General features: G+C 39.0%; 1 protein-coding gene across 1 annotated transcript in view; it reads left to right on the forward strand.

Annotated features, from left to right (window-relative positions):
* Positions 1 to 16,113, forward strand: part of LOC306762567 (calcineurin subunit B type 1) — a 42,195-nt gene that overhangs the window by 22,563 nt on the left and 3,519 nt on the right. The window contains exons 3-5 of the mRNA XM_079249100.1: positions 10,814 to 10,990; positions 14,206 to 14,265; positions 14,556 to 14,740. Of these exons, the coding sequence (XP_079105226.1) occupies positions 10,814 to 10,990; positions 14,206 to 14,265; positions 14,556 to 14,740 (422 nt within the window). The remainder of the gene's footprint in view (positions 1 to 10,813; positions 10,991 to 14,205; positions 14,266 to 14,555; positions 14,741 to 16,113) is intronic.

Consider the following 16,113-nt stretch of genomic DNA (forward strand, 5'->3'; position numbering starts at 1 on the left):
CTATGTTTCCCTTTCTCCCAAACAGTCTTCTTGTCTTTTTTTTTTTTCTTTAAGCACAATATTTTAACTTGAAATCTTGAAATAAATGTAAGCCATCATTGAATAAAAACTCAATAGTCTGTAAATCAGTAGTAAAATTGCAGGAACATATTGAATGTATACATATTAAAATTTAGGAACAAAGATAATACTAGTTTCTTTAGTTTAGTTTGGAAAGTTCATTTCAATATGTCCAATAAAATTTCATTTAATTTCAACATTTTTTATTCTCTTTTCTTTTCCATAATATATTGGCAAATCCAAAGAACAATAACAGAAAATATACTCCAGAGTTACAACTACTACACAACCATTGTAGTATATTTCATGTAAGAAAAGAAAATTGGAGTAGGAAGAAGAATTCATCTTATAAACCCTACCCCATCCTCATATCTAAGTAAACCAATTGGATGGCATCATCTACAGTAAACTCTAAGAACGAAACACAGGTATGAAATACTTTTTTTTTTTAAAATCAGTTTTTTGCATGCAGATTCAGAATGTACTCTTTATATTTCAATTTAAATTGAGAAGGATTTGAACAACTTTTAAAATCGCTTTTAAGTGCGTTCTATTGTTTTACACCAACCACTGAAATACTCATTTCACTCATAAAATAAAACATACAAAAGTAACTTTAAATAAAAGAAACAACAAAACCAGACATACTCGAAAAGGAGTGGGCAGAAGTAAATACAAAAAAAACTTATTAAACCCCACCACTTTACCATCAGAGTTTACCATGTATTCATATACACATACATACATATGTTAAATAATATTTAATATTTTTAACTGTTCTTTACATCTGTACATAAAGAAAGAGACAAATAAATAAACAACATAAATATATACAGCATTGTCAGTGACCCTTGCTAAATATGATCTATCTTCTTTGCCATGTACCTGCAAAGATTATAGTTTCTGATGCTTTCCAGAGGATCCTTTTAGTGGGAGAACATGAATATTACTATTTCATAAATTGTACCTGTAGCTTCATTTCTCTGCTTTTTTTCCCCCTATCTTGAGCTTTCTTTGGCTGTCTTCCTCTGTCTCTCTTAGCGTCGACCAACGGAGCAGCTGTTCAGCTCATCAAGTGCTTGGACAGGCAGGCTGTAGCTTGTGAAGAAATTAGCTCTGGCCTGATAGTCAAAGAAATTCATCCTGCTGCACTTTGCTGCCCTCTGAGACATGAAGCAGCAAAATCTACATTCCTTCCCTCTCACCTCAACCTGCCATCAGTGTTTGTTGATGTTAACAACGTCAACGTGAGGATATTATAGCCTTAAGATGAGGTGCTGGGGTAGGAAACCTAGAAAGGCATGCACCTCTTTGTGAGTGTCTCATCTCTTCACTCCTGGTTTTGTCAAGCTTAGATCAGGCCAGATTTAATGACCTACTTGTACACTTGTGCACATTTAGACTCACAAACCACACAGAGACACACCTCCGCACACACATGCCCTTTTGCAGTGCACACTTTGCTAAAGAGCATGCATGTGCCCACTGTTCTCCTATTCTCTTCACCCCCACAAATGCACGCACACAGGCACATATAACCCCCTCAACGCATCACGCTCTCAGAGAAACGCAGCAGCAAGCCTGAAACCGTTGCAGCTCTGTCTGCGGACGCCCAAAATAAACAGCGAGTGGCTTGCTGGAGTTCCTTGTTGCTAGGGGTTTCCCTGAGGGCGGGAGCCAGAGCCTCTGTTGGTGGGGTGAGTTGGGGGTTTTCTGATGACGGCACGGCTATAAATATACGGCATCAATGCACTGCCCTCCTTTTGTCCTCAGTTTGGTTCATGCAGACGAGCTGTACATTATCAGAGTGGAGTAATCAGTCTAATGCACAGTGCTGGAACGCTCCTCTGTAGTATACACTCTCAGCCTCGTGTTACCCGTCTCCTAAATGAGATAAGACTCAGTGAGTGTGAGTGGGAAGGTGTGCTTGTATGTGTGAGGTTTTTTTTTTTTTTTTTTTTTTTTTTAATGAGTCCCAGATTTTTTAAAAGGCTCTTTTTTTTTTGTACCATCCCGGTCTGACTTGAAGCCAAACTGAGTGACGCTGTTATGACAAAGCACAATTGTGGCTGAATTAAAGGAGGCTTTTCCAAATGACTTTCCTTTTTAAAGCTGTGGTGTAATTTTAAGATAAATATCTTTTTTGTGGTTGAGGTTAATTTTTTTTCTTTTTATCGGGACAGCAGGGGCTGCCTGTGTGGGACACTTTTTAAGGCTATTTTTACAGGGAAAACCAGAAACAACCTTACTTACTTTGAGGCCTCCAGGGTGTGGCTCGGTGCTGATTGGGTAACCCACAACCATCTGACGCAACATCTGCATGCTATTACAAATCTGAAGCAGCAGATTTTGCAACAGTTTTATTTGTTAAATCAGATGCCATAAAATGATTTTTTTAAGGATAAACATGAGAGAAAAGTCGATCATTTCCAATGAAAAATAAAGATTCAACCTTCCAAATGTTTAATCCAGGCTTGTTTTTAATCAAAGCCTTGGATGTGGAAGGTTTTCACATTTTTGAAAAAGCAGCATTTGGTGGATATGGGACCAAAAAAACTGAATGATGCTCCTTAAAGCCACTGATGTCAAATATTTTCCCTGCCACTGACACACCTGAGAGCAGCCGCCTCGCCTCGTCTCTGTTGCGCAATCGTGGCTTGTGCTGTCATGCTGAGAAATTCTGTTTAAAGCTGTTGCAAACTTATTATGTAACTTCAGAATCTTCTAGATACTGACCTACGATAGAAACAAAGTCTGAAAGATGAAAGTTCCTGCACAAGTTGCTGTATTTATGTGTTGCACTTCGGTCATGGGGAAGCAGAGAGACAAATGGTTGCAGAGACTCCTGTCTTTAGAAATCTGTAGCATTTCTAGTTTCTCAGAGGTATATGCATATTGTTTTTCTATATCACTATAGTCTGAACTCTTTTACCTCTCATAAAGTAAACAAAAGTGAGATGGGTTGAAAAAAAGCAACTTATCATAAACATTTATGGTTTTTGTCATTATCTTGTATCAGGCGGCTGCTGTTTTCCCGTATGGATTTTACACCCACATTTAAGTCACTATCACCACATTATGCTAATTGGCACAGTGTCGTGTGTCAAACTAGTGTAATTACTGAGCTGTGCATGTAACCTTCTCATGTTTACCCACCCTCATGCCTGATCTTGTTTGCTTGCAGAGTTATATACAGCAGGGTTTAGGCTGCAGTTTTCAGTAATGCGCCTGCTGAATTTTAGCTCCCTCCCTCCCTTGCTTGTCTCGGTTCAGGTTGGCTGTGGTTAATGGAGTCACATGTCTCCATTAAAGTGCAGGGTGAACCGTCTGAGGGCTAAGCATGCTTAGGAGGACACATTCATTAATGACATTTTGGGAACATTGCGTTTTTATAATTAAACAAAAGCAGGGAGGGGCAGGCGGCTGTACTTAGCAGGTTTTCTGTTCACACGGGTTGTTTAATGGTTAGCTAAAGCAAGCTGACTGTAGAGGAATTAAGCCAAAGTAAAGGTTGTTTACTTGCGCCAAACAAGAAATTCTGGTGTTTTTGATTTCTCAACGTAAAATTAAGCCTTTTTTTAAATGTGACTTTGTTGAAATTTTACAGATAAATTGTAAAAAGTGAAAGGAATTTAGGCTCACTGGCAGAAAAATGCACATACTTGCAGAGTTAAAAGGATAAAAGTTGAGATTGTGCAAGAGAGCCTTGCAAAGCAAGTTGCTGCATACCTCCTGTGTGCACACAGGCTGGCATCTAGACATGCATGTTTTCATGCAGTCACCTCATGAACAATCATTCCTCTTCCTCTGCAAACATGTGTATGTACGTGGGCTACTTTGGGGGGTTAATGGGCTCCAGTTGCCTAGTAACACTGTTGCGGGTGCATACAGCGTTTATGAAGGTGTGTGTGTGTGTGTGTGTGTGTGTGTGTGTGTGTGTGTGTGTGTGTGTGTGTGTGTGTGTGTGTGTGTGTGTGTGTGTGTGTGTGTGTGTGTGTGGGGCTCTGTGGTGAAGTGTATGAGATTATCATAATCATCTCACAGTTACATCGGGTGTCCCTCAGAGCTGCTCATTAGCATAGCTGTGTGAGGAGCCCCTGTGTTATGCAGAATACCGTTTCTTCCTGACTGAATTGTTCTCTCTTGTCATCAAATCTTCTAATAAAATGTTCCACTATCTATTGATTTTTATCAAAATAAATGTAGTTGTGATATTCTAATTCTTGTTTTTCTATGGTAAAAAAAAGCTTTTGCTCTATAGTCGTGTAGCGTGTAGATCAAGCTAAAGGTTTTGATTCAGTGATCCAGCCACCTTTATATCCTATAAAAACATCTGCAGCAGACAAAGGTTTGTGCATTTGAGTGTGAGCTTGCAGCATCGCCCACATCTTTGCAGTTTTTTTAGCGACCAAGGCTCAAACACACATGCTTTGACCCTAACACCGAGGTTAGCAACACATCTATCTCCTGCTCTTCCTCTTTTCTAAGCAGATTTTACCAAGGATAAAATAAGATATCATGAGAAAGTAGAAAGAAATTTGACAGGAAATGTACAGTCCGAGATGGATGTGCAATGGTTTGTTCAGATGTATTTGCAAAAGATAAGAGAACATCTCCTACCTTTCCTTTTTGGCTCTCACATCTACCAGCTCTTCTCCATCACAGTGTTGTCGTTTCAGAAACTGTCCGCTGCATTCAGTGCCAGTTTGTTCAAAGTGTTATACCTTATTGGATTCAGTTTTTACAAGCAAACCGTGGCTCATTCGTTGCTTATTACTTGCACAATGCTTTGTACACGTCATTGCACCACATTTTAAGATTATAGCTACAATAAAGAAGGAGAGCATTTGGCATTTGTAAAGCTAATGGTTGAGGTAGTCGGGGGTGAATTTGCCTAAGGGCATGCAATAAGGATGGCTTAATCATATCTTATCAGTTTACTGGCTGCCAAACCCCAAACAGTGATGCAGCTCTGCAGCTTTTACCACTTAAAAATAACAGATTTCAGAAAGAGTCCTTTAAATTAGCTGTAGTAAACGTAGCACAGAAATGGCTTTTTATGTGGCTCAGCTGGGTGCCGTGTGTCGTCGTAAAGCTGGCCGATTTGGGACTGAAGAGGCCTTGCGCTGTGAGAAGGCTGTCGTCTTTGCTAGCATGAATAAAACATGCAGCTAGTCTTGGCAGCTCCTGACAGCAATAAGGGATCTGGGCACTGCGTTCAGATGTTTCCTGCACAGCAGCCGCACCGAACTTTGTGTCATATATGTCACTGCAGTTTTTCATCTGATTGCACTGACCTGACAATGTGGCACAAAAAGAGCCTCCGACTGTCACCTGAAGTCGCATTCAAAGATTCATCTCTATTCGTATTTGTTTGGCTGTGGTTAATCATTAGTTTTGTGCTCACATGATTTAAAGGTTTGTTTATAAAAATGTCTAAAGTAGAAATTTCTCAGCACAGCTGCTTAGTTGTCAGTGTTTTATTATTATATACGGGTCACAAATTAATGGAATATTTGCATTACTCTGAGTCACACATTGTGTGTGCAATGCATCTGCTTTTGTTATTTTGTATAATTTAAGGTAACGCTGCTTGTAAGTGTACATTATTAGGCATGCAAGCTTTGCTTCTGCCTATTTTGTTTTTGTTTTACTTTATTGTTTTTTTTTTTGGAAATGGACAAACTGATTGACTGATAAAAACAAAACAAACTAACTTATTCAGTTTTATTTTCTTACCACTTTTCTTACTTGAGATTTTTTGTATTGTAAGATTAAAGTCAGAAATGCTTCAAATGATGCCTTTATTGATATATACCTGGGGAAATTTACTACTTAGTCCTTTATTACAGACTTTTCTGTACTTAGTCACACTTGAGGTTTGCATGTTAAGTTATGTTTTGCATGTTTTGTTTTTAATACATAAGAGAGGTTCAAGCCAAGATCCCCCCCCCCTCCGTTGTGCTCATTAGACAACTCTGAAGATATCATCCTGCCTGTCGTTGACAGGTTTCATGTGAGCTGCCCTGCGTTGTTCTGCGGTATTGCTTTTACACTTTCTCACAGGATGTGGGTTGGGCAAAAACTACAGACTGAATCCTCCATGATAGCGTTTGCATTTAATCTCCTAAATATCCACATTTAGAGGTGCAACAGGCTAAATAGAGCATAGCTTTGATTTACGATAGCGAACCCAGCATCTGCAGCACTGATGCCACATGTATTGGCTCAGCTGTTATGAGGCAAGCTGGTGTCATCTGGCGTGGACGGGAAACTGGAGGCTGCTGATAAGAAAGTGTTTTGTGTCACAGGCTAGTCATGTGCTCCGCTCTGATAACTTGAGTCTTCTGGACACAGATTTTAAACGCGTGCTGTAGATCTTCTCAGGTTCATAAAAATAAACTCAGCTGGTGTGTCCTCCTATCAGAAATGAATATTCCTTTATATGTGCAAATGTCATGGAAATCAGATGCAGAATGACAAGCAGTGATGCTGTTCTGAAGGACTCTGCTTGCTATAAATGCACAGGGCATTTTCAACAAGCCAAAATGGCTTTACATAATAATCTTGCTTCACTAGGTGCCTGCATGGCAACGTAAATGTAAAACTGCATGACAACTTGTGTAAGACACAATTTCATAAGTATTTAAATTGTTGTTCTGTTTTTGTCTGGTGGGAAATGTGACACACGACTTTGCTGTTGTGACGCTTTTTTAATAGCTGTCATTATTTTAGGTGCTACTGTTGCAGAGAGCGTGTTTAGGGCGGCACTCTGGCTCGCAGCGGGAAGGTTAATGTGTTTTTCCTGGCTAGGTGAACAGACACTATCTCTGTCTTCTGTTTGCCACTTGCAGCATTTGTCATTGTATGTTTTGTCTTGTGATGAGCCATTACATTTGATTCACCTGGTTGGTTTCTGACAGCTTTACCATTATTCAGAGAGGAAGCAAACCTCATGTCAAGCTCATCTTATGGGCATTATTGTTGGTTTACTTGCCAGACATCAGAAATGTTCAGGAATATTGGTCTAAATAAATTGATTACATACATGTTAGAAAGTGGGAAATAGTTCTGATCAGAATTCTTGGCAAAAAAAAAAAAAGCTACGATTGTTTCACAATGATGGTAGGAATGTGACAGGTTTTTTTTTTTTTTTTTTTTTAAATCCAAAAATAAAAATCCAAAGTCATAAAGATGAGAGGCTATGACATCTTTTTTTAAATTAATTTTTTTTTTTACCAAAACAATGCCTAACATTATTTAGAAAAAAATTGTAAAATAAATAAATAAATAAATAAATTAAAAAAAATAAATTAAAAAAAAAAAAAAAATATATATATATATATATATATATATATATATATATATTAGAGCTGTGGCGATATGCTTTTGTCCCGATTCGATTCCGATTTTTTTTTAGGTGCTGATTCGATTTAAATTGTGATTCTCACAATTCTTCGATATTGCTCCTTTTTTTTTTTTTAGATTAAAAACAAAATAAATGCATAAAACCTTTTATTGTGCTTGTCATTTTTGTTGATTTCAATTCGGAAAAAACAACACGGTAGCCAGACCATCATTTTGCTGCTATAATGCCCAAGAAGACAAGTAAAAAGATCAATAAAAACCATAGAAATGACAAAAAACTTTATTATGAATTATATTTATTTGTTTAAAAAAAAAAAGATTTTTTTAAACAAAAAATAGATTTTAAAATTGTGAAGCAAAAAAAAATCCCGATTTCTGATTTTGCGATTCGATTTTCCCACCCCTTACATATATGTATATATATATATATATATATTTCAGAAAACTACGATGTGATTGATAGAATTTAATATGTTTGTAAAAAAAAACTTTTTCCAAACAAGACTTGGTACTTTCAAAGTAAAGTTGATTTATTTAAATATCTGTAAAAGATGAACAAACAGAGGAGATCATGTAACCTAGAAGACCAGCATATTCCCATTGAAAATCAATAAACAGGAAAAGAAAAATGTTTGGGTGGCGGCGTATTTCGTTTGAATTAATGCGAACGTATTCTGAGTTATTAATAAAAACTAACAGAATTGTAACTCACATCCTCTTGTTTGCAACGAGCGATATAAAGCCCTTATTGCTTTTGTTTGGAGCACATGAGGATAAATCTGGCAGATTGTGGCAGCTTGACATATCGGCTAAATCCTGTTTTTTTAAAATGAGACCTTTTTATTTTTTAGTTTTGGTCTTAATGTAGAGTTGTCCCTGTGATGGACCGATGTTCTGCCCAGTGATTACTGGGATAGGCTCCAGCTTCCCTGCGACCCTTAATTGGACTAAACGGTCAAGTAAATGGATGGATGTAGGATGTAGAGAGTGGGGATCAATGTGCCAATGAAATAAACTGTAGATGAGACATTAAAGCTTTAAAGGGAGCAACACGGCACCAAAGCACCAGTTCTAACAATAAAGACTGATGTAAATTATCAGGAAAGGTTCTGCAGAGGTTCGTTATGTACTCGACTGCAGCCTTTACATCCCCTCCATGTTCTTGTGGTTGGCAGCAGCAACAGGCTGTTGGAAACATGCATTATAGTTCCTCACCTTTGTCAACGTTTCCAGATTATTTGTGCTCAAGTCAAAGTGCTTCCATGTGTGAGCTTTTAATATAGACGTTGACTGTTTGATTTCATCCGCTCGACCACTTTCCTCTCTCTATAGACTGTCTGCTGCTTCACTTCTGCTTTTCTAGGTTCCACTTCATGGGTTCTCTTCACATTACCTTTTAACAGGGACTGATGAGGTAATGCTAATTTGACGAGTATTTCGCTCCTTCGTAATGACTAAGCTGTAACCTTCCTCTCTCATGTCATGTGCAGACTGAAGAAGAGATCTTTGGGAATGCTACATGTTTATCTGTGTTGAATAAAACGAAGCTTGTGAAGAAAGATGACAACAGCTGCTGTGAGGCATGCTGCGGGGTTACTTCGCTGCTTCTGCTACCAGACTGATAACAAAGGCATGTTAAAGTGAAATGTGACAGGAAATGATTTGAGGGGAAGATTTTGACCTTAAAAGCATGTCCACTGCACAACACTGCATTTACAAAGGATAAAATCTACTGTTTTGATGTGTCCAGAGGTTAAAGCTGTCCTTCTTCTTGTTATTTAATGGTTGGATGGATCAGGGGAGGAACTTGTACTGTGCAACTGCACAGTGCAAGCAGTGTGCTTTACTGTGTGCAAGCTATCACAAGAGTCTGTCCTTGTTGCATCCATCGCAACTTTCTCCTTTTCTCAATCTGTCTTTCTCACCCTCTTTCATTCCTCCGCTCATCCTCCACCACACTTGCACTCATTAGTCATCGAGTTGATGTAGCACAGCGTGTTTGAGTGTTAAAACTCAGAACACCGCCCACAATTGTCTCTCTCCCTTTCTTACTTCGCATCACGTAATAAGAAGTAGGACAGTTGGGTAATAGACCTTTGCTTCAACTCAAAATCTCTGAAGTTGGGTTGAGCTTTTGATTGTTTGAGCTTCATAGCCATCAAACTGCTTGGTGACCTGTTGTGTTCGGTATTCTTGCATAAAACATTCATAGTGAGAAATCAGCTTGCAGAAGAGCCAACATGACCTGCTTGACCCGACCACCAAGACGCTAAATGTTTATTTTTAGTTTTAAATCTGGTGTTGGCTTTATAACTTGTCTGCCTTCCTTTTCCACGCTGTGTTGGGATTTTAGTTTGTTTAAATCAGTTTTTCAGTCTTATCATTGCCTACCATAAAGCTGGACTGAATGTCTTGATGAAGGACGGTAAAAAGCTGGACTGAACCGAAATCCAAGCGTAATAAATGTTTCAGCCTGTCTGTTATTAATGTGTGAAGATTAATAGCCCATGTCATTTAGGACCCCAGATTAAAGCAGGTAATGTAATAGTTTGTGGTTGGCCAGCGTGATCATGTGACCTGTGAATGAGCTTATATAGTAATTAACAACTGGCTTTGTTATTGCTTCTGGATTATTCCGTGCTGTTGTTCGGTACGCCGGACAGAGAGGTGAGGCGTTTTCTGATGGCAGGGGAAGAAAAAGTCCAAACGCGTTCTGATACAGGTTCTCCGTTAGACAGCAAAGCTTGTAAGTTTGTTTGGGTTATATTTTGGTTTTAAATGTAATTTCTCCTCTGTGACTGCTTTTCCTTTACCTGTGCAGCTCTCACCGGTTTGCTCTGTTTTTTTTTTGTTTTTTTTTGTTTTTTTAAAACAAAACAACAAAAATGTATATTCATATCTGTATCATCTGACATTTATCAGATTTGGTTTTCTGTTATGTTTGTGGTCTAGCATGTGGACCTCTTTTTTTAAATAATTACTCCTATTTTCAGCTCTTTCAGGAGAAGAGCAGAACAAGATGTACTGTGGTTAGCTTGGCTCTGTGGCTTGGAGCTGCTAGCTCAGGCCTGTGTAGGCCGGAAGTGCTGTCCTTGACCTAGTTGCAAGTGGTGCCTTCTAAAATTTATGACTAGTTCATGCAGGTGTTTGCAAGGATATTTATATTTGCATTAACATCCTCTGGCTTAGTCGATGTGATTCCTTTTTTTACCCATCTGCTTGTATCACGGCTGCGCATGAGCAGTTTTAATTGTTTAATATTCTTCATATCATTTTGTCCCGTTAGAAACTATCAGGTCAGTGTTTATCAGACCCCTGCAGAGATAACCGAAGGTAAAAGTCTCACCCAGATCTTCTCCTTCTGTCTCTTTTTCTCTTTGTCCAGTCGATGCTGATGAGATTAAGAGGCTAGGGAAGAGGTTTAAGAAACTCGACCTAGATAACTCCGGCTCCCTCAGCGTGGAGGAGTTCATGTCTCTGCCGGAGCTGCAACAGAACCCGCTGGTGCAGAGGGTTATCGACATATTCGACACGGATGGGAACGGAGAAGTGGACTTTAAAGGTACGCAGTAAACTTTTCTTTCGTCTTAAACTGCTGATACTTCATTCTGCCGCTGGGTTGTGTGTGGAGAACTCTTATTGTGTCACATCGGTGCTGGTATGTAAACAAAACCACATGACTGTACTGCACAGGTGTCAAACTCCAGTCCTCGAGGGCCGGTATCCTGCAGGTTTTTGTTGTCTCCATGCTCCAACTCACCTGACCAAAATCCATAAATAGATTGGCAAGAAGCTGCTGGATCCATTTGATTTGAATCAGGTGTGTTGGTGGAGGGAAACAACAGACGCCTGTTGGACACCGACCCGTGAGGACTAAAGTTTGACACCCCTGCTGTGCAGGATTTAATCTTTCATTAATTCAGTTCATTTTTCATTTTCAGTCCCTTTGCAGATAGACATTAGCCCGGTTAATCATTTCAAGTTCCAGTTTAAGTTCCACCTAAATTCACCAGTTTGGTGCAACTGCGAAAGTGAAGAACTTTCCAGTAGAGACACGCAGCCTGAGGCCACCGTGTGTCCATTTAAATATTTAGTGCATCTTTTTTTCTACATGATGACTTGACAGCTGCTCCTTTACATCCTGTAACGTGTTTTCTGATATTTTGTTGTGATAAACAAGAAGAAAACTCCTCCATCTTTTGGTTAATGCAGGATGACTTCTTTTTGCACAGAAGAGCAAATCATGGAGCTGCATTTGATCCTAGCGGTCTTGGGTTGATCGTGCACACGTGATTTTTGTTGTATTACCCACAATGCCTTGTGTTGAACCCACAATGGCTGTGTCTCTTTTCAGGGTCTGCAGATTCATCTGCTGCATACGTCTTAGTAGTGCTGTCCCAATTCAGAGGCTCCTTCCTCCCATCAAGTCCGCACTTTGTTTGGCTTCAGATTAGCTTTAAAAAAAAAAAAGAAAAAGAGATGCATGCTGCGTGCCTCTTTTCTCCCAGAATTCATTGTGCTTGATTGAAAAGAAAGAGCAGCAGAGCGCCGGTGTCTGTACTACACCAGCGAAGCCGTTTTTTTAATGTGTATACACACACATATTTGTCCCAGCAGACAAGCTGGGACAACCGCTGCATTGTATCCAATAACTATAAATGAGAAAAAAAAAAAAAAAATGGTACCAGTAGTTTTAATTTTATTTATTTCATCTACCTTTTGTGTCTAAATTACAAACATGAGGGGGAGGCGGCCCGGGCGAGCTCTCCTCAGGCTCAGAGCGCAGTGAAGCTCTCTCCTCCGGCTGACACCTCATCCTGTCAACCTGATGTTAACTTATAATCCTGGTCAGACGCATGCGGTTAAATTCATTTATAGTTATTGGACACGATGCCGCTGTCGTCCCAGCTTGCCTGCTGGGACAGCTGTGTGAGTGTGTACATTAGAGGTGGGAAAATTGAGTCAAAAAAATCAAATATCGGGATTTTTTTCATTTACAATTTTAAAATCAAAATTTATTTTTTTTTTGGTTTGTTAAAATGATTCATATTAAAAATTCTGTCAATTTTTATTGTTGTGGATCTTTTCACTTGTCTTCTGGGGCGTTATAGCAGCAGAATGATGGTCTGGCTACTGTGTTGTTTTTTTCTTAATTGAAATTGAGAAAAATGATGAGTAAAATTTTTTTTTTGTTTTTTTTGTTTTAATTTACAAAAATCAACAATGTCGAAGAATTGTGAGAATTGCAATCTAAATCAAATCACCCAAAACATTGGAATCTGAATGGAATAGGGACAAAAGCATCCCGTCACAGCCCTCGTGTACATACATGAAAAAGAATAAAATAAAATGAAAACAAACGCTGCTCATTATTTTCTATCAGGCGGTTAAGAAAGAAAAGCAAAGAGGCTGCGCTGCACGCATTGCTTGTCTTTGTTTCGGGCTAATCTGGAGTCGAACAAAGTGCAGATTTGAAGGATGGATTGAAAGGAGCCTTTGAATTGGGACACCACTCGGTGCGCCAGCAGCAGACCAATCTGCACTTCGAAGTGTGCAGACCCTGAATTAACACCCAGCCGAAGACTTCTCCCTGTTTTTGGGTCACTTTAGGGCTGGGATATAGTTTTGTGTACATTTGCAAATAACGCTAGCATGCTGCGGCCAGAACGTTTAACACTAGAGGTCACTGCTAGAGGGCAGAGCACAGCACAAGGACTCTGATAAAATCAGTCTGCCAGTAACGTCGCATTGAAGATTTGATTTGCACTGTTGCTTTTGTTCTATTTTTTTTTTTTTTACGAGTATATTTATATACCTTAAGCGTGCTCCTTTTATTTGTCTGTTTGCCTCAAGCCAAAAGCTGCTGAACAGAATTTCTTTGTGTCTGGCATAATGACAATAAAAGATCTTTATTCTTGATTTCTGTGGCATTTTAAGAGTTTCTGTTGCTGTCAGGCATGACTGTTTGTCACTGTGCCATGCAGTCTTATTTACAAAAGACTTGGTAAAAAAAACCCAAACATTTATTTACAGTTACTGACCTCTTGGAATAAAGAAAATGAATAAGTGTTCATGTGCAACTCAAATTCCACATGATCTGTGCATGTATGCATCTAATCTTTGCACATTTGCTGAATGTGAAGTTGCAAATGTTTCTAACCTGAACCATTGCTTGGACCAACTTGGAAATTAAGTCATAAGAGTTTTTTTTTCCCTGGTTAAATAAAGGTCAAATAAAAAATAATGTTCAATTCTGAATGGTAAATTAATAAGCAGTGAAAAGAAAGAACAGGACCTGCAAGTACCGTTGGGACAGTGGAAGTGGAAGTGTTCATGCCTTTGCTATTTAAATATATGATATATGTTCTCATATTTGCTGCAGGTTAAATGTCATATTTTGATCTGAACATACATTATTTAGCAGCTAGCAGTCTCATTAGCCTTTAGCTTTTTACTGGTAAAGAAAAATCACTCAATAGAAGTAAACCTTCCCCAAAGAGTTGAACCACAACATGTGGTTGAAAATAATCACACCTTGATGTCTTGTTTACAGTCCAAAGGCTCCTGAAAGTACTCAGAAAGTTGCACGACTTTCCATGTTTCTATTAAAGCCTCATAAGACTGAATCTTACAAAGAACCGGTCGGCTTTTTGATGTCTGTGTGTCTTTTTAAGCAACTTACATTGATGATCCATGAAAAGTCAAAGCGTTAAGACGTCCGTTCCAGTGAAGTAGAATTTGGTTTTTGCTGAAATGACTTTTTCTCTCATCTTGCAGAGTTTATCGAAGGAGTCTCGCAGTTCAGCGTCAAGGGAGACAAAGAACAGAAGTTGCGATGTAAGTGAAGCTGCTTGGTCTTTTTTTTTTTTTTTTTACCACATTCATCCAGAAGGAACGCTTATAGATCCCTTCTCCTCAATTGCATCTGCTTGTTTTGTTGTTTTTTGGCAATGATTGGATCCATTTGTCTCATCTAACCTTACTGGTGCCACAGGAGAAAATAAAAGTCCGATGCACGGCACTTTCAGGCTTTGTGTGAAACATTTCTGCAGTGGAGACCTTCAGCTTGTCAAGTTTGGAGCGCCGTTGTTGTCTACGTATGACTGATTCACATTTTTGCACCCCAGTCGCTTTCAGGATCTACGACATGGACAAGGACGGCTACATCTCCAACGGCGAGCTCTTCCAAGTGCTGAAGATGATGGTAGGCAACAACCTGAAGGACACGCAGCTCCAGCAGATCGTGGACAAGACCATCATAAACGCAGACAAGGACGGAGACGGCAGGATATCCTTTGAAGAGTTCTGTGCAGTAAGTCGAAGCCCTCCTGGGGTATTTTGGGGGCGGTGACATTTCTGCTGATGCAGCCTGTTGTGCTGGAAGCAAAGGTCAAATGAGGACGAAAACTGGAGAAAAAAAGAGGCTGGAGAGGTTTGGGTTTCAGCTTCATGCTTCCTGTCTGGAGTTGTGAACATCAGTCTGATGAGTGTCCACTGATCTTTTCTGTATAAACACCGATCAAAATCAGTGTTTTCAGCTGAGAGTCCATGATCTCACAGATTCATTAACCACTCATAATGTAGATAAACAGTCTGAGCTTCATGATCTCATTTAAAGTAAAAAAAAAACAAAAAACTCAAAATGTCTTTGGAAAGTCACACCGGCTTGTCTCTGCTTGGACCCCAGAGGCATTTTCTGGAATAAAAAGGCTCCATTTCTGACTCTGACAGACTCAAGGCCCACATTTGACAGCTCGATCTCCAGAGCCTTGAACTAAAATGACTCTCCATCCTCGTGGGAGTGTATTTTCAGGACTGTGCGGGAGACGCTGCGCAACTTAAACACGTCAAACTTCAGGCGACGCTTTGTTCTTTACTGTTGTCGACAGGACACGGGGAAAATAAGAATATTAAGGTAAAAATAGAATTTGTTTGAAGGTTGCTGGTGTTAGGAAGGAATATAGTACTTACACACACACACACACTCCAGGGAAAGATTTAATGACTTTCACAGCCCTGCTGGTTCCCCATCATCTCTTACTGGGACACATAATAGTGATGTCTGCTTCTTCTATGTCAGGTCACATTGTGCTTGTTGTACAGGCTGTTCTCACTACGTCTCTAGTTTCGGTCCAGAAATGTTTAAACACCAACACAAGTTGTGCACTTTTAGCCATTCATGAAAAAAAAATCTGTGTTTTAGTTGTAAAACAAGTCTGGGCTTAAAGTGGGTCTTTCAAGAAACCGTCCAGAAGTCTGGAACTGATCACCAAACACTGGATCCGTAGCCTTGCAGGTCATTATTGCTTTGATTTAGTCCTTTTAACTGGGTTTTTTTTTTCTTCCCATTTTTACTCGTCATTTTGGCGCTTTTTTCCTTATTGGATCAATTTTGGGAAGAAGTTGTTTCTCGTTTAGAAGTTTGAAATTTCAGTTTCTGTTTTACTTAAAGGTCAGCGGGACAATTTTACTGTCCTTTCAGGCCGTTAGATGAGAACAAAACATTTTAGATCCAAATTCATATCAGTTTATCTTTGCTTTATCTGCTGAATCTACTTCACTCTTAATCGAAACTAAAAAAAATATGAATATTTAAATTGCTTTAACCTTTTAAATAGACATTTTTTTCACAATGATACTCTTTTTATGGGAAAAAAGTGAATTATTTTCCATAAAACGTGTTAC

Source organism: Telmatherina bonti, assembly GCF_933228915.1.
Source record: "Telmatherina bonti genome assembly, chromosome: 11".
Classification (NCBI taxonomy): domain Eukaryota; kingdom Metazoa; phylum Chordata; class Actinopteri; order Atheriniformes; family Telmatherinidae; genus Telmatherina; species Telmatherina bonti.